General features: G+C 48.2%; 1 protein-coding gene across 2 annotated transcripts in view; it reads right to left on the bottom strand.

The window, feature by feature from the left end:
• Positions 1-10,359, bottom strand: part of RFX1 (regulatory factor X1) — a 31,586-nt gene extending 21,227 nt beyond the window's left edge. The window contains exons 1-3 of one of the 2 annotated variants that reach the window (XM_081135557.1): positions 10,019-10,359; positions 8,543-8,616; positions 2,725-3,099 (exon numbers count right to left, since the gene is read on the bottom strand). In XM_081135557.1, the coding sequence (XP_080991683.1) occupies positions 2,725-3,052 (328 nt within the window). In that variant the 5' untranslated portion in view covers positions 3,053-3,099; positions 8,543-8,616; positions 10,019-10,359. The remainder of the gene's footprint in view (positions 1-2,724; positions 3,100-8,542; positions 8,617-10,018) is intronic. The other variant, XM_081135558.1, reaches the window with a different exon arrangement.
• Between the last annotated feature and the right edge of the window lie 13,440 nt (positions 10,360-23,799).

The raw sequence follows: 23,799 nt of genomic DNA, 5'->3' as shown, positions 1-23,799 counted from the left end.
GATGAGTGTTAAGAAAAATAAGCAAAGTAAGAAGACAAGGAATGAGAGTGAGAGTGAGGTGTTGTGGGCGTCAGGGAGGTAGCATCTGAGGAGACTGGAAAAACACGAGGGATGAAACTCCAGAAGGTCTAGGATGGGAGTGCTCCAGGCAGAGGGCACCAAGAGTGCAAACCCCTGAGGCTGAACCAAGCCTGTTGGGTTTGTAGAGCCGCAGGAAGGACAGTGAGGGCACAGGAGGTTGGGTGTTCAGCAGCAGGGGCACAGCGAGTGGGGAGAGTTTAAAGCCCTTTCCTATGGGAGGGGCCACAAGGGAGTAGATGTCCTAGGGCCCAGAAAGCCCAGGCCAGAGTTTCTCAGAAAATGCCCTAGAGCCACCTGCCTTGGAATCAGCTGGGTTGAGCTGGGATGTTAAGGGACCTATGACAGTTGTCAACAGGCTCCCTAGCTGCCGTAGGGGGAAACTGTGAAGAGTGAGAACCGAGGCTGGGCCATGGTGGGGGCCATGGAGGCAGGAGAGATGGCTGAATTTAGGAGGTGGAGCCAAGAGGCCTTGTTTGCTTGAGGATGGGTAAGACAGGGGCCAAGGCTGACCTGGGCCTGGGGGTGGTACTTATGAGGATGAGGAAGCCTCAAAGGAAGGTGGACTTGAATTGGGAGCAATCCAGAGTTCCATTTGGCCGTGGTGGCTTGAGAGGCCTGTTCAACAGAGTGGATGGTCACAGGAGGCTGGGCATAGGATCCTGGGTTTTAGGGCTGCAGTCCAGGATGCGGACCTCATTGTGGGTATCGTCAGCATAGAGGTGGCATTAAAAGCAGAGACACTGGACAAGGCCACCATGAAGGATGAGTCACTGGAGTGAAGAGGAGGCTCCAGGTCTGATGAGGTCATTACTGATGAGGTCAGAAAGAGGAGGAAGCAGCAAAGGGGACAGAGAAGGAGGGGCAGGGAGGTGGGTGGAGACCAGGGCAGGAAGGTATCTCTGGGAGGACAGTGACCCCAACTGGGAGGAAAGGTATGAGTGGCTGAGGAGAGAGCTTGGGATAAGGAAGAAAGGACATTCCTTTGAGGAATTCTGACTTAAAGGGAAGAGAAGACACTGATGGCAGCTGGAGGGGGTGCAGGGCCTGGGGGGGGGTCCTGGTTAAAATGGGAGCTGTTTCATCTTTGTGGCCAGGTGAGAAAGAATGTAAGATAGGGATCGAGGGATGAGGCCGGGATGGCAAGAGCAAGCCCTGGAGGGGGTGGGCTGGGACAGGTGAATCTGGTGGGTGCAGATGGATCCTGAGAGCTGGCAGGCTGGATGGGGGGGGGAGAATGGGGGTCTTTATCACATAATGACAGCCTGTTCCCAGTGAGGTCAGCAGCAGGTTCAGGGGTCAAGAACACAGAGAGGGAGGTGATAGAGGTGGGGGGGGGGAAGGGATGTGGGTTTCTCAGACAGCGGGGGGTATGCTAGTGAGAAGATGTAGCAGGATCTCTGGGCAAGGCTGAGAACCCACCAGAGATGTGTGGCCTGGGAACCCTGGCCATACCCATGGCCTGGCCTCAACCCAGTGTGCTCGACATGGCTCTCACACACCATCCCTCCACACCATCTGTGTGATAAAGTGTCACTGCTCTGAGCTTCTGCGTGCCCCCACCCCTTAGCTCTCTCTGGGGACCCTGACAGTGCCAGGAGTCTCCAGGATGCTGCCCCTATGCCGGCTGCATCTGCCCATGTCCCACAGGGCCATGTCAATTGCCACATATTTAACTAACACCTATGGTCCTAAACTCAGTCTTGACCTGCCCCTTCCACAGCCCTCTAGGAAGCATTGTGACCTTCCTGCCACTTCCTTTTTCACTCCAAAAGGACTGGGCCAGCCTCAACTGAGGGTTTTGCTGCATCCTCCCCCCTCCTCACAGCACATTGGAAACCAATAACACCACTCAGTCCTACACTCTCCCTCAGGGTAGTGACTGCCTGTCGGAACCCTCTGCTCCAGGTTCCCTCTGCCCAGCCTAGCCGTCCTAGGAGGAACTGGGGCGTGGGTTAGGTGCTTTAGGCAGGAACCACGGGCACCATGACCCAAGTTTCCTGGTCATTTGCTCCATGGCTGTAAGGGGTGGTCACAGTGAGAAACAGGAACCCTTGGCTACATACTCTTGAACTTGTCCAGCCAAGAGCCCCATTTAGCCCAAGTCCTGCCAAAAATGAAAGGGGAGGGGAGGGAAGGTGATGCCTTCAGGCCCTCCAGCCAATCTCCCTGAAGTGCCTTCATGAGCACCTCACACACATCCCCTGAGCACATGAAACCGTTAGGATTCCTTTCTGGATGAGGAAACTGAGGCACGGTAGCCAAGCAGCTGGTGAGCAGTGAGGTCAGGACTACTGAGCAGTGGCCATGTGCTCGCCCTCCTCTCCAGATGTTTATGAACTTTAAACCTTAACTTCACTGCCCAATCCTTTCTTCAAGTGATAGCTTACTTGGGGATAGACAGAAACATCTCTAAAAGCTGCCCTGGTGGGGAGGAATTGGGGGTATAGAGGCCTTCCTGTTTGTCCTGAAAACTCTATCCCCAGAGATGCTCCTCAAGTCCCACCTGGGAATCTTGGAGAGTTTGAAAGCTGCCATCCTGGTGACAGGCACAGTAAGTGACAGCTCCCACTACCAAAATGCTCCTAAAAGCTCCTCTTGGAGTTGTTCAAAGAGCGCCCTGGCCCCACACACAGGTCCACTTACCGGAGACGGTGACCACGATGTACTGCTGGGACACGGAGGACGGGGCAGGTGTGCCAGCCGGCTGTGAGGGCGTGGGAGTAGCCGGGAGCTCCGTCACATACTGCTTCTGGCTGCCCGGTGGCTGCGCCTGGGGCTGGGGGCTCTGCAGCTCGGTGACGTACTGGGGCTGGGGGGTAGCGGTGGTAGCAGGTGGCTGGGGGGGCTGAGGTGCCGCTGATGGTGGTGGTGGTGGTGGTGGTGGCTGGGGCTGGGCCTGTGGCTGGGCCTGTGGCGGCTGGGAGGGTTGCGGGGCTGCCTGTAGCTCAGTAACGTACGCCTGTGTTGCCATGCCAACAGTGGGGAAAATGATAATAAATAAGGCTTTTTTTTTTCTTCCTTGGGAAGAAGAAGGGGAGGGGGGAAGAGGAAAAAAGAAACAACAAAAGAAGGAAAAACAAAAATTAATCTACAGGCAGAGGAAGCCAGGGACAGCTCCTGGCTCCCTAGAGACACATTTGGGTTTATCACTAACTTAATTAAATCCTGAGGCTGGTGGCCAAATATAACCAACCCATCACTACAGGGGCACTGAGTATGGACCAAGGCTGGTCTGCACCTCTTCCACTCACCCCTGCCCAGGACTCCTGACTTCTTCTGTCCCAGCCCCTGGTGCCTGGGGGACTCCTGTGCCGGGGGGCAGGGGGGCAAGCGACTCAGTCGGGCTCTCACCCAGGGACAAATGGTACAGTTCTCCGAAGGTTCCTACAGGCTGGGCATTGTACTTTACATTATTTCATTTTAAACTGTGTAACAATCACATCTGGGTTTGGGTTTAGTCTGCCACATGATGAGCTGAGGCTCAGAGAGGTTGAGGAGCTTGCCCCAGGTCACAGAGCAGGGAAGCAGCAAGGCTGAGTAGGAACCCTGGGTGCTCTGAGCACTTGATTAATCAGCTAATTGCTGGAAAGGAAAATCTTGGGAAAAGTTGTCTGCCAGCCAGCCCGTGCTAGCTCCCTATATATTCCCTATCTGGGCTTGGATTCTTGGCTGAGTATGATTCCCAGTGGGATGCCAGAAAGGTGTTTGAGTCCAAACCTCTCCTCTAAAAGGCTTATGGCCACAGACAATTCCAGGCCTTTGCCTGGGGGCAGTTATAGGTGAACACCCCAGATGTGAGCTTATCATGGGGAGAGTGCCCTTCTGGGGCTACAGGGCAGGCCCAGCAGCCACTGCTGCTTCTGAGGCCCATCTGACCAGGCAGAGACAGCCTTTCTGGTTGCTAAATGATCATGGTCCCTCTCCTAGGTGCTGGGCTAAGCAAGGTGTCCCTCTTGCTAGGCCCTGGCTCAGCAGGGGATGCACTGATAGTTTCTCCCCCCCCCCACCCCCCGCAAATGCACCCCATTCCCAGCTCCTGAGCAACTGCTGCTACTTGAGGAGAAGCCCCAGGAGCTCTTTGCTGCGACTGCCTCCTCACAGCAGCCTGGTGAAGGAGGAGCCACCATGCCCATTTTACAGATGAGCAAAGCTAGGCTCTGGAGTGAGCTGCTGAAGGGTGCACAACAAGGGAGGGAAGGATTTGAACCCAGGTCTCTCTGACCTCCAGATGTGCTCTTAGCCCACAGCCCTACTCAGGCAGCCAGGCTCATTTATTTCTCACAATCAGTACACTTTCAGGTGAGGAGACCTGAGGGACCCCCTTCCCTCCCACCCTTACCCTTTACCCCTTGTCCCCAGAGGTTAGCCACCTGCCCTGGGCCCTGGTTAAAGCAGCGGAAATGGTGAGCAGGGAGCCCACCCAAGCAGCTGAGGGATGCTGGGCAGCACAATGGTTCCCCTTTATCTCCCTTCCTGGGACCCAAGAGCTGTTGGAATCAGAGGGGGAAAGATAGGTGAGAAACAAGTCCTGGATCGGGCTGATGCAGGACTTGACCTTGGCAATCTCCTAGCTGTGTGACTTGGAAAAGAGCCTCCCCTCCCTAGACCTCCACAGCTCAGTCTATAAAATGGGAGGACAGTAGGCCTACAATGCAGGGTGGCTGAGGAGTTCAGTCTGGTCGTGTGAGCAAGCTTGGCCAAGCACCCTGCACAGGATAAGCACTTAGGAAATAGCTCAGGTTCACATAATCTCCCAGGGTCCTTTAACAAAGTTCCAGGAAAGAGGACAGAGTTGCCAGTCCTGCCTCTGGGCAGCAGAATACAAAAGAAAAGGGGCTTCTGTCTGTACTTGGATGTGACCACTTGTTGGGCTCAGGGTGGGCCGGGAAGGGGACACAGGGCTCCGCTTTCAGAAGCCTGGGGCTACCTCACCTACCAGAACAGGTCATTAGGGACAGAGGGGCAGAGGCAGATGGGGAGCTGTCCACTAGGCATTGCGGATGGGTGGCCAGTCTCAGTGCTTCCCTCCTGGTAACTCAGGCAGCTGGGGGAGATTGCCCACCTGGAGAGGCAGGAGGCTGCTGTCTGTCATACACAGGGAAAAGACATCTTCCTCCAGCCTCTGCCCTCCCCAAACGCCTTCCTGCCAGCATTAGAGAGGTCACCTCCCAGGGGCTCCTCACACCATCAGGTCCAAACTCTGGCACAGCTCAAGTGCTCAAGTCACTGTAGCCAATCGTCACCCATCTGCCAGGTGTCAGAACCACCTTGACATGAGCCCTAGCCTGTCTCTTAATTCATGAACACATGACTGGCCACAGTTTCCTCATCTGTCACCTGGGTGTGATGAGAACAGCTGATTCATAGGGCTGCTGTAAAAATTCAATGAGATCAGCCCAGCACCCCATAAATGCTGAGAAGTAGAAGTTGCTATTATTATTATTCACTCAACAAATATCTGTGCCATGTGGGGATTAAGGGTTAAAGAGATAGGCACCATCCTTGAGCACTTAGAAGGAGGCACTGAGGGGGAATCCAATTCTGATGTGATCAGCATCACTTGGAGCTAAATTCAGGTTCTCAGGCCCAGAGTCTGGGAGGGCCCTGAAGTCTGTTGTTTGAGCTCCCCACCCCTGGATGATTCTGAGGCAGGTGGTCCTGGGGGCACCTTTTGAGAAACCCTGGTCTTGGGCTTTCTCAGCCCTAGGAAAGCTGGCCCCTCATGGCCCTTCCCACCAGAAAAGGGCTTTAAAAGCCCCACACACCCTGGTGCTTTCTCCTACTCAAGATACAAAGCCTGCAGACCTCATCCCTTCCACTCAGGGGCAGAAGGAGGCCATGAGGGCTGAAAGGTTGAGCTCTAAGGTGGGGGGAGGGGGGATGGATAAAACAGTTAAACCAACTTTTCTATTGGAGGACTTCTCAGCACTGCCATTGTCAGTCTCCAGGAGGGGCAATACAGGATGCCTAGTTTCCTGTAATTATTTGACCAGGGAACATTTTTTCCCTCCCATTTGTGGATGACCAGGTTAAGAAGAGTTCTTTAGGGTATTCTCTAGAGAGAAATTAAGTCACAGATCTCTATACAGCATGAGGCATTCTCCATCTCTTTGAACATAAGACCCCTTTCTTGATGGAGCAAAGCACATGAAACACTAAGGGAATCAGTAAGCAAATCTGTTCTTTGGCAATGAAACTGCGAAGAAAAGCACCAATGGCCGCACCTATCTTCAAAGGCAATAGTTATGTTTTTGGAGAATGAATCAATGACTGATCAGTGGCTGGCAAACTTCTGTAAAGGGCTAGGCACTCAATTTTTTTGGCTTTGTGAGCCGTCTCTGTTGTAATGACTCAGCTCTGCTACTACAGTGTGAAAGCAACCACAGATGATATGTAAACAAGTAAGTGTGGGTCTGTGCCAATAAAACTTTATTTCTAGACACTGAGATTGAATTTTATATAATTTTCACATGTCATGACATATTATCCATTGCCTTTTGATCCCCCCCAATCATTTAAGAATGTAAAAATCATCCTTAGCTCAGGGGGCGTACAAAAATAGGTGGTGGCCTTAGTTGGTGGCCTGTTTTGGACACCAGATCCTATAACCGAATAGTTTACATCTTAGATGAGGCCCTTCCGAGGAAAAGGAAAGAAAATTCACCCTCTTCATCTGTAGAATGGCTTCAATAAGGAACTTCAGGGGAATGGGGAAAATAATTACATTGATGGGTTGTGGGTTTCCCTCATCCTCTAGATCCCATTAGTTTCTAAGACTTGTCGATAATGCCTCCAAAATAGATCCTAAGGCTGGGCACTTCTTTCCATCTTTATCAACACCGTGCAAGTCTGAGCTGCCATCATCTCTTGCCTGGACCCCTGCCACAGCCTTGTCACTGGCTCCTGGCTTCACTCTTACCTCTATAATGTATAAGATCCTTTGAAAACACAAACACTATTTAAAAGGCTCCAAGGCTCCGCATCACAGGGAATAAATAAAGTCCAGAGTCCTTCCCATGACCTAGAGCATCCTGTGGGATCTGGCCCCTCCAGTTCCTGCCTTTCTCACTCTGGATGTTCTAGCCACAACATCTCTCACTCCTAAAATGCTCCAGGCCTCCTCCAGCCTCAAAACTTTTGCACCAGCTCTTCTAGCTATAGGCATACTCTCCTCACCTCCACCTCTACCCTCCATCACTGGCTCCTTCTTATCATTCAGGTCCCAGCTCATTTGTCACCTTCTTGGATTTTGAGTGCCCCTCCTCTCAGCACTCTGGAACACATACTCCTGGTTTTTTTTCTTCCTAGCCCTGTATTTCCTTGTTTGTTTATTTTCTTACTCATAATTCTTCTTCCCTCCATGACCCCAAGGCCAAGAAGAGTATGCACTCTGTGGTTGCTATCTGCAGGCTATGTCCCTGGGATGCTGCCTGGCCCATTCTCTGTCCTCAGCTCCAAGATGCTAAGGGGTGTATGAAGAGGGGAGGGTTCAGAGATACCTTTCTCATGATATCCACACCCCCAGCTTACCCAGCTGGCTCCTGGAAAGTTTGGGGTTGAGTGGGGGTCTGGGGCCCAGGGACAATTTTTCTTTCTGGTTACTTTCCTAAAGCCAGAGAAGGGCCTTAAGAGAGTGACACTTTCCCACTAGACACTGGAGTCCTGGATTCCAGCTCCTGAGATCCCTGTCACCAGCCACATGGCCCAGCCAGAAAGTCAACCTTTCAAGCCACTAGGCTCTCACCCCATTCAAAATGATAAAAATAAATGTAAACGGTATAATTCCGAGGGCTGAACAGGAAGTGACAATCATTATAACAGTAGTAGCTAACATAGTTTGAGCAATTACTATGTATTTGATGCCCAACTTGTATTCTCTTATGAAATCCATAGCACAGTAACATGAGATTAAAATCATTACCAATGATCACTACCCGCCAGCTTAGACTGAAGGAAACTGAAGCCCAGAGAAGTTAAGTATCTTTCCCAAACACACAAAACTAGAAAGCAATTGATTGTTTCAAAGACAAGCAAACCAAGCCAGTGTTCCTACCCTAGTCAACTGACTCTCTGAGCTTGAGCCCTTTAAATGTAAAAGTTATGGGAGATGGGGGACAGTCAGTAAGACTAGACAATCGGAATAATCTTTCTGCTCAAAATTCCCCTAACACCTGGTGATCTTTCTGGCAATTTGGTTATTTCTAGATTTTTACTGAAAATTTTCTAACTTTCAAGGGGTCCTGTGCCTAGGAAAATTCCCAGCAGAAGTGAACCCCCTGCCCCAGCCTTATCTTAGATGGTTGGGGGAAAGCTTTGGGAGAGCCTGAAATGGGATCCTTCTCCCTGAAGTCTGATTGATTTTAAAAGCGGCAGTTTGGCCTTGGTCAGTGTGGCTCAGTTGGCTGAGCGTTGTCCTGTGCATCAAAAGGTCACTGGTGCAATTCCCAGTCAGGGCACATACCTAGGTTGCGGGTTCGATCCCCAGTTGGGGTGCGTACAGGAGGAGCTGATTGAGATTTCTCTCTCCCTCTTCCTCTGTTAAAAAAAAAAAAATCAATAAAAACCTATTAAAAAAACTTATTTAAAAAAAATGGCAGTTTGCACACAGCCACTCAGCTCTGCTGATGACAAGCTCCAAAGCAAGATGGAGACTAGGGAAAGTGGACTTGGCCTGGCTGGCTTTAAAAAAAATTTTTTTTTTAATTCTTCCCCAAACTGGCAGATCTTTATCCCCTGGCAAAGCAGTCCCTCAGATTCTCCTCTAACAAATGTGGAACACTTACTTCCCCTTCCCTCTGACCTCGGTGATCACCCCCTCCTGCCCACGTGGCCCTGGAGGCCAGTAGCTCTTCAGTAACATGTGACCCAATTGACACCAACTTGACTGACACAAAAACATGTCTCTGGCCAAGGGAAGAAACTTAATAAATCTAAGAAACTTCCTTAGGCTCCATTTGCTCCCCATTCCCAGAAAGGGAGACCTGGATGGGCAGAACAGCTAGGAATGATCCTGTCTCCAGTAACAAGTACCCTGCCCTGCGACTACACCGAGAAGCAATCAAGTTTCTGTTCCTCTAACTCAAGTCATTCAAGATCACTCCTCCCTACCACCAGCTCCTATTTCTGCAAATCAAATCTTCCAGGCTAAAGCCATATTCCTAGCCCACAGCTTCTCCACGAAACTTAGTCTCTTTTTGCCTCCTCTCAGACAGAAGGCAGATTTAGGAGAGAACTGCAGAGTTGAAATCAAAACCAGCTAACAGTTAATCTATCAAACACATTCAAAAACAGTAAATGGGGTAAAAGTTCAAAGATAAACCCTAGAGAGAGTCCTGAAAGGAATTAGGAATTCCTGCAATGGAGAAAAGGGGGGTATGACAATGGTTCTCCCCATTTTACAGGATGAAAAACTGAGGACTCAACTGTGGCAGGCACTGAGTCCTGGAGACGACAGCGAAGGGGGGGGCTTCTGAAGGGAAGAGGCACAGGTGGCCTACCATAGTTTAGGGGAGCGGTAAGACCCAGACTACAGCAGCCCCACCCGATTTTCCAGGGTGCACAGGACGGCCCCGCCTACACCTTACGGCCTGGCTCCGCCCACCAACCTCGGCCCCGCCTCACCCCTCCCTAGTTCCTATTGGCCCAACCTCCCCAGACCCGCCCCTCAACACCTCTCGAAATATAAAAGCCCCCCGCCGCGGCCCGCCGACCTCCACTCGCCGCGGGCCTGCGAGCGCCCGCCCCTCGCGGGGGCCGGGCCGCGGGGCCTAGGGCGGGTGGTGTCGCCCCAGCCGAGCCCCGGCCCCCTCCCCCACGGCCCCGACCGTCGCCGCCATTTTGACCGTCCGCCCCTTCCCCCGGGACTATGATTACAGCGACACCCGCCACCCGGGCCCCGCCGCCCTCCCCAGCCCGCCACCCTGGCCGTCCCGGTTACCTCGGCTTCTCCCCACTTCTGTTCGCAGAAGGGCTTTCCAGAGGTCTCGGAGGCGATGTTGGCAGGGGGACGGAACGTGCCGGGGTCCCCGGGCCGGGGGTGGGGGTGGGGATGGGGGTCGGCCGGGCGGTTGTTGTTGTTGACTCGCGTTGCCGGGTTGCTTGGTCGCCACGACTACCGTGGCTATGGCGCCTCCGTTTCCCTCACCGGGGCAACTGTTGCTACCCACCCTACTTACGTCACGGGCCAGGGCCGGGTCCCGGTGATTGGCGACGCCAGGAGAAGTTATTGGACGACGCTGGGCCCTGCCGCTAAGCTATTGGTCATAAGGCACGCTTTTCAACACCCTCTCGACTTCCCGGCGATCTGATTTATCGGCAGCAATGTCCATCAAAGGAAACTGAACCCTCAAAGGCAGCAGAGCCCGTCACTCCCGCAAGGAAGCTGCAGCTAAGAATAAAGGGGTGGGTCTGTGAGGTCGGGATTGGTTTGCGGCTGTAAAACTGCTCTCTGGTTCGACTAAAGGGACGTCAATCTACCCCAAAGGTTTGCCGCGCTCTCTAACTGGAGGCCACGCGCATGCCCAGCACGCAAAGCTAGCTGGGAGTGGTAGTCCGTCCCTGTGTACATACACGCCTTACCAAATAGAAGGTGGAGAAAGAAGAGATCTTTCTCTTCTGACTTCTCCCTTTCCCGGTGGGCCAGTTCTTGGCCTCCCGCACTAATACCAGGGGAGGAATGCGGTGACGCAGCGCTGCTCCTCTGTGACGCCAGCGGTGGGGGCTGGGCTGGGGTTCGATGACGTCACGGGCGCTCTTCCCCCTCCCCCATGGCCGTAGGATAATGAGAGAGACGTGGGGAGCCGGGGTTAGGTTCCATTCCAGGTCTCAGCCTGGGACCGACGCCACTGTCGGCACCTCCGCCACTGTCGGCACCTCCGCCTGTTCGGGGCCCTATGCGTGGCCGCTGTGCTCTTTCCCGCTCCCATCCCTATCTGGTCGGTAAAGGTCATCTCTGCCGCGGGGACCACGGCTATCTCGGCCCCTCGGGCGGCGCTGGCGGCCCCGCGAAAGGTCTCCCGCAGAGGACTTAATTAGCCGCTTGGAGCGAGCGATAAGCAAAGGTCAGCTGCCGGCCTCTCTCAGCGGGGGTAGGCGGGCGCTCTCCCGGCTCGGCAGGGCTCCGCCTGCGTTTCCCCTCCCGTCCTCCGTGCCTCAGTTTCCCCACAGAAGGGTGAGCCCTTCAGGCACAACAACCCAGCCATCAAGATAAATATTTTTAAATAATTAATTAATTTTAATATGTCTTTATTGATTTCAGAGAGAGGAAGGAAGAGAGAAAAACATCAATGATGAGAGAAGTCATTGATTGGCTGCCTCCTGCACGCCCCCCCACACTGGGGATAGAGCCTGAAGCCTGAGCATGTGCCCTGACCTGAATAGGACCCAGACTGCCTGGGTCATAGGTCCATGCTCAACCACTGAGCCATGCTGGCTGGGCAAGATACATATTTTAATAAAATATTTTTTAATGTAAACAGTAATGGGGGGAAATCCATGATGAACAAAATAAAATTTGAAATAAAAACAGTACTGGGATTAGGGTGAGGTGAGTCATGCAAATACAGGGTCAGTTCTTTACTTTCAAAAAATATATTTTGATCATATATTTTGCATTAATTTTTACTTTTGGAAACAATAATTAGCTTGAGTTTTTTGACATCCCATTAAGTTTTGTGCGCTAGTTCCCCACCCCCCCACCCAGACAAAAGAGGGAGGAAAAGAAAGCAAAGGCCTAGCTCCAGGAGGTTCTAATTCCAGTTCTGAAACCAGTCAGGGCTGCCTGTCACTACTTCACCAATTAAGCAGAGACAAGGTTGAATCCTATATGAGTGTTTATTCCAATAATGGGTCATCCACATAAAATCTGCTGTAGCCCCACCCCCGTAAACCAGCTGCTTATGTTGGGTAGAAAGACAAAGATTATATGGGGAAGTAGGCAAAAGGAATAAGAATGGATATAATAGTTCAATCTGGGCTGGGGGTTTGCAAAAAGGTGGGGTGCCTCCACTTCTGGGTGAGGGGATGCAGGCTGGGGGTTGCAAAGGATGAGCACCTCTGAGACTCCATAGTTTCGGGAATTAGGTGGTTAATGTTTCCATGATGATCATTCCAAGGTTAACTCCCGTGTCCCAGTGCATACAACTCTCAGCCAGGTTAGAATGTGCTTTCTCTGATCAGAACAGAACAATCACGGATAACAGAGCATGAGTAATATTTCTGCCCCTAACAGTTCTGCTGTGTGACAAAAAATGGCTTTTGTTTCCTAGTTCAACCAGCATTACACTTTCTCCTTGCCAGGCACAGGCTGTAAAGTGAAGAAAGCAGACAAGCCCTTAGAGTTTGTGTTCTAGGGGAGGCACAATTATGAGTGAAATTCATACATAAAATAAGTTTATAAGGGCTGTAGGGGCAACATTAGATGGCATACTGAAGAGTGAGAGGATGCCATAGCCTATGTTACTTAATGAGGGGTTGTGGCAGGCAGCTAGGCAGCCTTTCCTCCCCGAGCACATCACCAGTCATGCGGCTCAGACCCCCTGACCTTTCAAACGGCTGGTCATGGGGTTTGCACCCTCCCCTGACCTTTCCTCCTCTGGCATGTTGCCTGTCATGTGGGTTAGACCCCCTTAGAGGAGAAACTAACAAGGGGGCCGGAGAATACCGGCATTAAGCCCAATACATCTAGGCCTTAGTTGTGTTTCAGCTCCAGGCCCAGAAAAGCAGCAAAACCAGACAAGCGATGCCATGGCTGACGTCAGGACCAGCTGCACTGACTAGTGACCCCCTGCCCTGGCACAAACCAATCGGTAGAGACCATCACCCTGAAAGGACACACCTGGAAAGCTGGTGAGTATTCTATTGGGATCCTCCCCTGAGACCTCCAGATAGATATCCTCAAGACGGAGGACCCAGTGCAGCTTTCTCTCCGCAGCACTTCTGTGTCCTTCCCCCTCCCTCCCCTGGTGCATTTCCCGTGCCCCTCTCTCATAAGGTCCAAGGGCCTTTCTTTGGCTCTGTAACTTGTTCCCTGAGCCCACACAGCTCAGTTCTTCCGCGGCCCACTTCTTCAACTCTGTGACATTCTAAATAAACTTTTCTCTGTATTTGAATTTTCACTCTGAATGTTTTCTTAGCCAGAGGTCCAGTACTGAGTTTGCTGAACCTGGAGGCAGGAACAAACCTCTGGCTGAAGCAAAATGAGCAAAGAGGAGAGAGCACCAGCAGGTGAGGTCAGAGAGGTAATGCAGCTGGATGCAATCCTCCCAATAAGCCTCAAAAGTAGAACATTCCCCCCAACTTGACAGGTGAGCAGAGGCTCAGAGGGTAAAGTAGCTCTCCCAGAGTCACCAAGCTGGAGGCACCAGAGCCCAGAGAGCCTGTCTCCTTTTCTGGGACTTTCCAATGTGCTTTGCTGCCCCTGGGTGTGTCCCTCAATGGGAGAGGAGAAGCAGCAGCAGCCCCAGTCTGCCTGGCAATGCCAGCTGAGCCTCAGACCTGACAAGTCCCCCCAATAATTGATGAGTCTTCCAGGCAGGAGGTGCCTGGGATCCATCCCAGTTGGCAAAGCAAGTTGTTCAGCCCCTGCAGCTGCCTCTGTGAGAGGAGTCAGCTCCTAGGGTCAACCAGGTGAGGCGGGGGCGGGGGGGGGACCTAGAAGGTTTGTTTTCACCTCTCACAAATTTCCCATCTTCCTGAAGTTTATGAACCCCAAGATGGGCACTTCCATGCCTAGAAATAATTTCTACAGTCACAAATATTCATTATAAGTCTTCATGGCAGGAAAGGCAATGTGGGGCTAGAAATGTTTTATATTTTTGTCTGATGATAGTTGCACAAGTATACAGATCTAAAAATTTCCCCAGTTTTCTATCCAAGATCTGTGCATTTATTTATTTATTGTAATCCTCATCAAAGAGAGAAAGGGGGGGGGGACATCAATCAGTGCCTTTCGTATGTGCCTCAACTAGGATTGAACTCAAAACCCAGGCATGTGCCTTGACTGGGAATCGAACCAGCAACCTTTCGGTTCACAGGATGATGCTCAGCCAAGTGAGCCAGGCAAGATCTGTGCATTTATGTATGTTAAACCTCAATTTGAAAATTAAAAAAAAGCCCCTCGTATTCATTATACCATTGGAAGCAGTTCTTGACCAACTCCTTCCTGGAAACATTGGTAATTAAAAGTAAGATTAAACATGGTCTTGTCTTCCCAGTAGTAGCTATGTTTCGCAGTCACCAAAAAGCCCAAGAAGAATGCCAGCAAAAGAAAATGTAGAAGGAAAGAGAGAATTAGAAAAATCATTTTGCAAAAGCTGATGAAATCATTGGTTAGGGCAGTTACCATGATGGGCATCATAAAACATCAGGTTAAGGAATGGTGGGAACGAGATATGCACAGGGTGCCAGAGGGCTCACTGGGTGTAGGAGAATGGACTTTGCCATGGAGGCCAGAATGTCACCAGCACTAGCTTTGATGAAGCTCAGTATCAAAGTAGAGGGATCCAGGGCCTTGTGGACCTCTTTATGTGATGCAAAAAGAAACTTTCATAGCTTTCCCTGGGTCACATCTTGCCAAAATGTTAAACCTGGCTCTGATCAAGTCTCTCAGCCTAAAGTCCAGTTGGCAGGAAATGGAAGCGGTCGAAAAACAAGTTAAATGACAATATCAGGAAGCAACCGACAAATTCAGAGGATGGGCTGCACTATGAGACAACTGTCCCGGTCTCTTGAACAAGTCAGTCAAGAAAAAAGGAGTGGGGCCCAGCCGGGCGTGGCTCAGTGGTTGGGCGTCCACCTGGGATCCAGGCAATCGGGGTTCGATTCCCAGTCAGGGCACATGCCCGGGTTGCGGGCTCGATCAATGACTCTCTCATCATTGATGTTTCTATCTCTCTCTCCCTCTCCTTTCCTCTCTCTGAAATCAATAAAGATATATTTTAGAAAAAAGAAAAAAGGAGTGGGGACTATTCTAGGACAGGTAGCTCTGTTGACATTTGAAGCCAAATCATTTTTTCTTATGGAGGAAGGTTGTCCTGTGCATTACAGGATATTGAGCAAAATCCTCTAGATGCCAGTGGCATACCGCCTTGACAGGTGTAACAACCAAAGTTGTCTCCAGACACAGCCAAATGTCCCTGGAAATACTGCCCTAGAGGATGGTGGAATAACTGACGGAAAGACTGAGGTCGCCAGGCTGTCTACCAACAGAGACAAGTAAATATTCTTTCTTATTTAAGCCAGTTACTGGCTCCCTGTTAAATTGGGAGAACTGTGACTTGGCAGTTGTGTTCTAATTTTTATATTCATTGAAAGTTTTGCACCAGATAAGAATGTTCATTGAGATAGAAAGCTGGAAGCAATAGTGTCCATCCCTTAAGGGACTAGAAAAGTGAAATAAGAAGGCTCCATGATACGAAATACTGTGCTAACCAATAGTGAAAGCAACAAAGTAGATCTTTAAAAATGTAGTGTTAGCCTGCCCGGGTGGCTCAGTTGGTTGGAGTATCATCCCATATACCAAAAAGGTTGCAGGTTCGATTCCTGGTCAGGGCTCATACCTAGGTTGTGGGTTTGATCCCTGGTTGGGATGTGTACTAAAGGCAACCAATCAATGTTTCTCTCTTTCCCTTCCTCTCTCTCTAAAATCAATACAAAATATCCTCAGGTGAGGATTTTTAAAAAAAAGAGTGCCAATGGGGTGAAACCCAGACACTATAGCATTTTAAAATAAAGCAACCTTGCTCCTGATCCAAGTGGCAAGAGCAAGAGGTCTCCACAGAGTTTTGCTAAAAAGGAGAAAAGAAAGAAACTTAAAACTACCATCTATTGTGCTAGTGAGTAAGGAAATAAGCATCTGACACTCAGTGCATTGAAATGTAAACAGTATATCTCTCTGTTAGGCTGGCAATTCCTCATAAAGCGGAACCATTTCTGTTTATTATACATGAAGTGTAGTGCATGGACTGGTTCTTTGAACAAACATTTCAAATTATATACACAATAGGGTAAAAGAAAAATATATATTTATTTGATATATAAACACTATCCATGGATAAAATGGAATGAAATGTCAGGGACACCCACTTAAACAGGTTTGGGAAATAAGTTGCAAGCAGGGGTTTGGTGAGTTAAGACAATCTTGATCTCAGAAACCTATTCCTAAAAGTACTGCATCATCACAACGAAAGGAAAGTTGGAAAAGAAAGGAATAAACTGAGATTTCCAGATAAAACAACAAAAAGAGGCGGTCCCCTAAGTATTTGGACTTTTAGAGAAAATGCATGGGGCACACGAACATGTGTCAACCTCTCCTCCCCTTCCCCCCGCTGTTGAAAGAAGCTGAAGGAAATAAATTAACAAATGTTTTGACTCTTAAAAAACACAATATATCACTGAGCTAAAAGGATACAGATGCTGAGATCTAGTACACAATGCCATTGTGCCGGTTGCAACATCCTCATACAAGCATACAAAGTAAACATACAAACACACAAAATTCTTCAGCAATGTCTACCTATGCAGAACCACACAGGAAATGCTTTAGAGGTGCTGGCAGTGGTTTGGGAAGGGCAAGAAATTGGGAATCTTGGTTGGAGGGGTTGGGAATGAAACCAGTGAAGGCTTTGCATGGACCAATGAAGGTGTGATAGAGTTTGGGGAGAGGTGGGGCTGAATGAGACCTAGGTTCACTGCCATTTGGGGGCCAGGTATCACAGTGCAAAAGGCTGAGGGTCAAGTGGGAGGCAAGGAATGGAGACAGTGAGTACAGGTGAGATGTGTTGGAGTCAGGAAGCCAGATTCTAAATGTGCACTGTCCAATCTGGTAGACTCTAGTTCTATGTGGCTATTTTTTTTTTTTAATCCTCGCCTGAGGATATTTTTTCCATTGCTTTTCAGAAAGAGAGTAGAAGGGAGAGAGAGAGAGAGAGAGAGAGAGAGACATCCATGTGAAAGAGACACATCAATTGGTTGCCTCCCACATGTGCCCCGACCAGGGCCAAGATTGAGCCTGCAACCGAGGTACATGCCCTTGGCCAGAATTGAACCCAGGACCCTTCAGTCCGAGGGCCGAAGCTCTAACCACAGAGCCTACTGGCTAGGACGCATGTGGCTATTTTTGAGGGAAAGAGATGCCTTTTATTTATTTTTCTTGCCTAATTGTTGTGGGTAGAACTTCCAATACTATGTGGAATAAAAGTGGTGAGAATGGGTATCCTTGTCTTGTTCCTGACCTTAGATGAAAAACTTTTTTGTCATTGTTGAGTATATTAGCTGTGGGTTTATCATATATGGCCTTTATTATGTTGAAATACATTCCCTCTATACCCAGTTTGTTGAGAATTTTTATCATGAAAGAAATGTATTTTGTCAAAAAATTTTTTTTGCATCTATTAAGATGATCATATGATTTTTATTCTTCCTTTTTGTTAATGTGAGGTATCACATTGATTTGTGGATGTCAAACCGTTATCCATGTATCCCTGGGATAAATCACATTTCATAGTGGTTTATGATCCTTTTACTGTGCTGTTGAATTCAGTTTGCTAATATTTTGTTGTGGATTTTTGCATCCATGTTCATCAGGGATATTGATCTGTAATTTTCCATGTGGCTATTAAAACTAAAAGTAACTAAAATAAAATGCAGTGAACAATTCAGTTCCTCATTTGCACTGGACACATTCCAACCTTTCAAGAGCTCGATGTAGCTAGTGGCTACCGTATTAGAAAGCACGGATATAGAACATTCCTGCCACCACAGAACATTCTATTGCCAGTGGTGCTCTAAACTAACACTAAAAAGACATTTCAGAGACCCAGGGAAATTTGAATATGTGATTGGTGTAAGATGAGACTAAAGAATGATTGTATATTTTCTTAGATGTGAAAATAGTTGTATGATTATGTAAAAAAAAAAAGTCATTTTTCAGAGATGCATGCTGTAGTCATGAGAGGTGGAAAACTATGTCAGTAAGATTGAAATGTGTGATCAAAACACCTAGCACAGCCCTGGCTGGTGCGGCTCAGTGGTTATAGCATTGGCCTGCACACCGAAGGGTCACAGGTTTGATTCCCAGTCAAGGGCACATGCCTGGTTTGGAGGTTTGATCCTGGCCCCCAAGGCTTGTGTGGGAGGCAACCAGTTGATGTGTCTCTTTCACATCGAGTTTCTTTCTCTCCCCCCACCTTCCACTCTCTCTAAAAAAAAAAAATCAATGGAAAAAATATCCTTGGTAAGGATTAACAAAAACCCACCACCAGCAACAACAAAAAACTAGCACAAAAACAGATTGCATCAAATTCTTAATAAATGCTCCTGGTCATTAATTCAAAAGTTTGGAGAAATGACAAACCCGGGAAAAATATTTACAGCTAATTTCATAACCAGATGGTAAATCTCCTTAATATATAAAGAACTCCTACAAATCAAGAAGAAAAAGATCAACAACCCAAAGAATAATGGACAAGAAAAAACTATAAATAGCTTTTTTTTAAAAATTAATTTTAGAACAAGAGAGAAGCATTGAGTTTTGCTGTTCCACTTATTTATGCCTTCATTGGTTGATTCTTGTATGTGCCCTGACCGGGGATCAGACCAGCAACCTTGGCCTTGGCATATTGGGATGAGTCTTTAACCAACTGAGCTACCCAGGGCCTATAAATGGCTCTTAAACACCTCAAAATATATTCTGCCCCAATTGTGGTAAGGGAAATGCAAATTTTCTCTGTTCTGAAATACCGTTTTTCACCTTCATGTTGGCTCAAGTCCAAAGGTTGATACACACTCAGTTGGTGAGGCTGTAGAGAAACAGGGCGCTTATCCATTGCTGGAGGGAACGTGAATTAATCTAACTCCCAAAGGGAGAAATTTGGCAATATCTGTAAAACTTATAAATGCACATGGTCCTTGAACCAGAAATCTATCTCACTTTGGGGGATTTATGTACAGACAACACTTGCATGTGTGTGAAATGACGTTCGTACAAGGTTCTTCACTGTCATGTTAGCCTAAGAACAAACAGATGAAAAATACCGGTTTCTGGAAATGAAATGAACTAAGGGGCACCCACACAGCAGAACATTATGCAGTTGTAGAAAAACAACACAGAAAGGGAGTTTGGTAAGGGGAGACCTCTAACATTTGTTAAGCGGAAAGAAAAAGACAAGTTGCAGGGGAGTGTAAAACACGCTATCTTGAATTGAAATTCTAACAAATGCCACAACGTGGATGAATCATGAAACGTTAAGCTAAGTGCAAGAAGCTAGACACACAAGGACGAATATTATATGATTCTACTTATACAAAGTACCTAAGGATAGGCAAATTCGTAGAGACAGAACGGAGAATGGAGGTTTCCAGAAGCTGGAAGGAGGGAGGAATGGGGGGAGTTAGGGTTTAGTGGGAACAGTTTCAGTTCTGGGAGATGAACAAGTTCTGGAGATGAATGATGGGGTGGTTGCACAGCAGTGTGAATATGCTAATGCCACTGAAATGGGCACTTAAAATGGCTAAAATGGTTGATTTTATGTTTATTTTACCATGTACGGTAAATGGGAACATGGACCCCTTCCCAAGCTCCAACTCCCCCTCCCACCCTGTGGAAAAATGATGAAGACCTTCAGTAAGCAGACGGTGAGACCATGGGAGCCTGGCCAGCTCCTCGGTCAGGAAAACAGCATTTCGATCTCACACATCACCCGGTCCCCTCCCCCTGCACGCCCTGTTTTTCTGTTTTCTGTACTCTTATAAAACCTTGTGCTGGGAAGGTCTGGGTGTCAGGGATACAGTAGCACTGGTCGGCAGCCACTGGTGCGTATGTAAGTCCTAATAAACCCATGCCTTTCACAGCCAGCCCTGCAGCTTATTTCTCTGGGAATCCAAGAACAATATGCTGAGGTTTTCTGGGGCCTCAGCACTTTGCATAACATACCACAACAAAAAAACTTTACTGAATGATTTTAGAGAGGGGGGGAGAGAGGAAAAAAGAGAGAGAGGAGAGGGAGAACCTCTATTTGCTGTTCCACTCACATATACATTCATTGGTTGCTTCTTGTATGTGCCCTGACCGGAGGTCAAACCCACAACCTTGGCATATCCGGATGACGCTCTAACCAACAGAGAGAGCTACCAGACAGCCACCCCCCCCCCCCCGCCCCACCTTCAATTTTTTTAGTACTACCTTTAATGTAAAAGCAGGGGTGGGGGGTGGGGGTGGGGGGCGAGGACCTGTATTTATATTTGTTTGTAAACATGCACATCTATTCTGGAAAGATACTCAGGAAATCAAGAGCAGTGGGCTATCCATGGGGGAAAGGAGGGGAACTGAGACTGGGTAGGGAGATTCTACAGTGTAAACTTTCTTAACACTTTTTGTTCCTTGACACACCTGAATGTATTAACTACTCAAAAATAAAATTAGTTAAGAAGATTGGAGAGAGGGGCTTGATTTGGGATTGGTAAGATTTGGCTGCCTTTTTATGCTGACCAAAATGACAATGATAATGAAATAATAATGATATGGATAGCACGTAAGATTTCCTAATTCATACGTATTAGTTTCCCATGGCTGCTGTAACAGATTGCCATAAATTGGGTGGTTTACAGGAATGGAAATTTATTCTTTCATAGTTCTGGAGAAGTCCAAAGTCAAGATGTCAGGAGGGCTGTGCTTCCTTTGAAGCCTCTGGGGAAGGATCTTTCCTTGTCTCTTCTGGCAGCTCTAGGCATGACTTGGCTTTTTTGGCTACTTGACTCCAATCTCCGTCTCTGTCTTCACATAGCTCGTCTCTTCTGTCTGCATCTTCAATACTCGTCACTGAATTTAGGGTCCACCCGGATAATCCAGGATGATCTCATCTTAAAGTCCTTAATTATATCTGCAAAGACCCTTTGTTCAAATAAGATCACTTTCATAGGTCCTGGGGGGTGAGGACAAGGGCCTAATCCTTCTGCAGGTCCCCGCTCAACCAACTGCACTTACTGTGTGCTCTGTAGGGTGATAAGCAGTTTACATAATCTCACCCGAGTCCCCAACACAGCCCATGAAGTAGGTACACTTATTATCTCCATCTACCCAGTGAACTCAGAGAGGTGCAGCATCTTGCTCATGGTCACACAGGAATCAGGACTCAAACCCAGCTGTGTCCGGCTCCAAACTGATTCTGTGCGAGGCACAAAAGAGGCTCCTGGTTCTGGGCCAAAGTCGGACTGTCAGGCAGCAAAAATTTCCTGGCATGTTTGCTCTTCACCAGACCCTGGGCCAGGCCCTGGGGCCACGGAGGAAGGGAAAGAAGGGCGCGTCCCTGGGGAGTGGCTTGGAGAAGAGGCGGAGCGGGAGATCGTATTATTCATCAGCCCTTTAGAAGCCTTACCATCGGATATGACTCCTGCCTCTGGAGCGCTGCCCATGACCAGAGACGTGCACAGGGGGCAACCAAGGCCAGGAGTTTGTCACGAAGAAAAGGGCAGAGGAATAAAGTTCGCATCCAGACGGAATGTGTCAAGTACAAGTAACATTTAAGCCGTAGTTACTGCAGGCCGCAGGCCAGTTCACGAATTTGAGGCAACCGAGGCACCAAGAGGTTGAGCTGTTCAAGGTTGCTGGGCAGGAAGTAAATAGAGATGGGATTCAGACCCAACTCTGCCCATCATCACAGGCCCTATTGTTGTTTTTTTAAATAGCCAGGTGAAACTGATATCAAATTAATCACGTCAGAGTGAATCGTGCAATGGCGTTAAGTACTTCACAATGCTGTGCAACCATCACCTCTGTCTAATTCCAAAACATTTTCATCAAACGGGACACCCAGTAGCATTACTCCCCATTTCTCCCTCGTCCCAACCCTTGGCAACCACTGGTTTCTCTGATTCTGTGGATTTGACTACTCTGGACATTTCATATCAATGGAATCATACAATATGTGACCTTTTGTGTCTAGCTTCTCTCATTCAGTATCATGTTTTGTTTGTTTGTTTGTTGTTAATCCTGACAGGAGGACTTTTTTCCCTTGATTTTTAGAGACAGTGAAAGGGAGGGAGGGGGAGAGAGAGAGAAACATCGATGTGAGAGAGACACATCAATTGGTTGTCTCCCGCATGCGCCCCAACTGGGGCAGGGATCCTGAAACCCAGGTATGTGCCCTTGACTGGGAATTGAACGCGTGACCCCTTGGTTCTCGAGCCAATGCTCTAACCACTGAGCCAAACCAGCCAGGGCTCAGCATCATGTTTTTTGCGATTCATCCACATTGTAGCATATATAAGAACTTCATACCTTTTATGGCTAAGTAATATTCCGTTGATGGATGGACCACATTGTGTTCATCCATTCATCTGGTGATGGACATTTGGGTTGCTTCTGCTTTTTGGCTGTTTTGAATACTGCTGCTATGAATGTGTGTGTGCAGCAATGTGCACATAATGATTAAAATGGCTCATTTTATTTTATATGAATTTTATCTCAATATTAAAAAAAAAAAAAAGTGCCCTGTCTGGAGGATTCGGCTGGTTGGAGCCTAGTCCTGTGCACCAAAAGGTTGTGGGTTTGATCCCCGGTCACAGCACCTGTGAGAGGCAAACAACTGATGTTTCTCTCTCCTTCTCTCTCTCCCTCTTTCTCTCTCTCTATCTCTTCTTCTCTCTAAAATCAATAAACATATTGGGTAAGAATTTTAAAAAAAGTAATGCTATCAGCTGAGAGGGCCTAGAAGCAGTGATGTAACGCCCCACCCCCAGTAGCAATGAGCACGCCCAGCCCCAGACCTTGGTTTCCCAGTGCCATTCTCCAGTAAAGGGAACTCAGGCTTCTTGGGGGAAAGGCTGATTCTAGGACTGAGGTGGGGAAAACACAAGATGAGCCTGGAACATCTTGTGGTGCCAGAAAATAACAAAGTACTACAGACAAACAAACACAAACGGAGTCATGCCTGAAATAAAATGTTTACCGCGGGGTCCAACCGAAAGAGCTCCCAGTGGCCAAGGCTGGAACAATTTGGGCAACAAAAGAAATAACAGTAGTACTGGATTATAACCCAAAGAGTAAAATAACTGTTCCCAAATCCATATGGCTATAAAGAAAGGATTCAATAAACAAATCAACGGAGACAAAGCAACTCTTCCTTACAGAAGAATTCCAAATAATAAATAATAGTAGGTGTAGCAGAATGAGATAAATGGAAAATTACTAGTAAACAAACATCACAGTAATAATTTCCACACACAAGATCCACCAATGAATGTAAAAGCAATGGGTGAACTTTAATGGGAAACAGGACCTTTGCAGGGCCTCACAGTATCTCAGCCAAAGTATCAATTTTTTGTGTTTTTATCATAGTTTTAACATAGGTCCACCATTACTGCATACTCCACCTCCCATTGCCCTGCTCTGGGTGGAGGCTGAGAGCGTTCTGTTTCTGTACATGAGTGGTGGTCACAGCAATTTGTTCCATTTGTGAAAATTCTTCCAAGTGTCCACTTACAATATGTGCACTTTTCTGTATGTGCAATAAAAAGTCCAATTTATTCAAGTGCAACAAGAAAAAAAAAGGAGAGAGATAGGCTCGGCTGTCTGTTTTGGAGAGGCACGTGTTAGTGTTAAAACTATAATGAAAAACAAAGAAATGATGGTAGCTAAAGTCAGGATGCCTGTTACCTCTGGGGAAAGCAAGGGACTGGGATCAAGCAGGATGTGGGGTGAGGGGTCGACATCTGCGGTGCTTG

The sequence above is a fragment of the Miniopterus schreibersii genome (assembly GCF_964146895.1).
Source record: "Miniopterus schreibersii genome assembly, chromosome: 4".
NCBI lineage: Eukaryota > Metazoa > Chordata > Mammalia > Chiroptera > Miniopteridae > Miniopterus > Miniopterus schreibersii.
The sequence above is the reverse complement of the archived record's forward strand: the minus strand, read 5'-3'. Positions and strand labels throughout refer to the sequence as shown.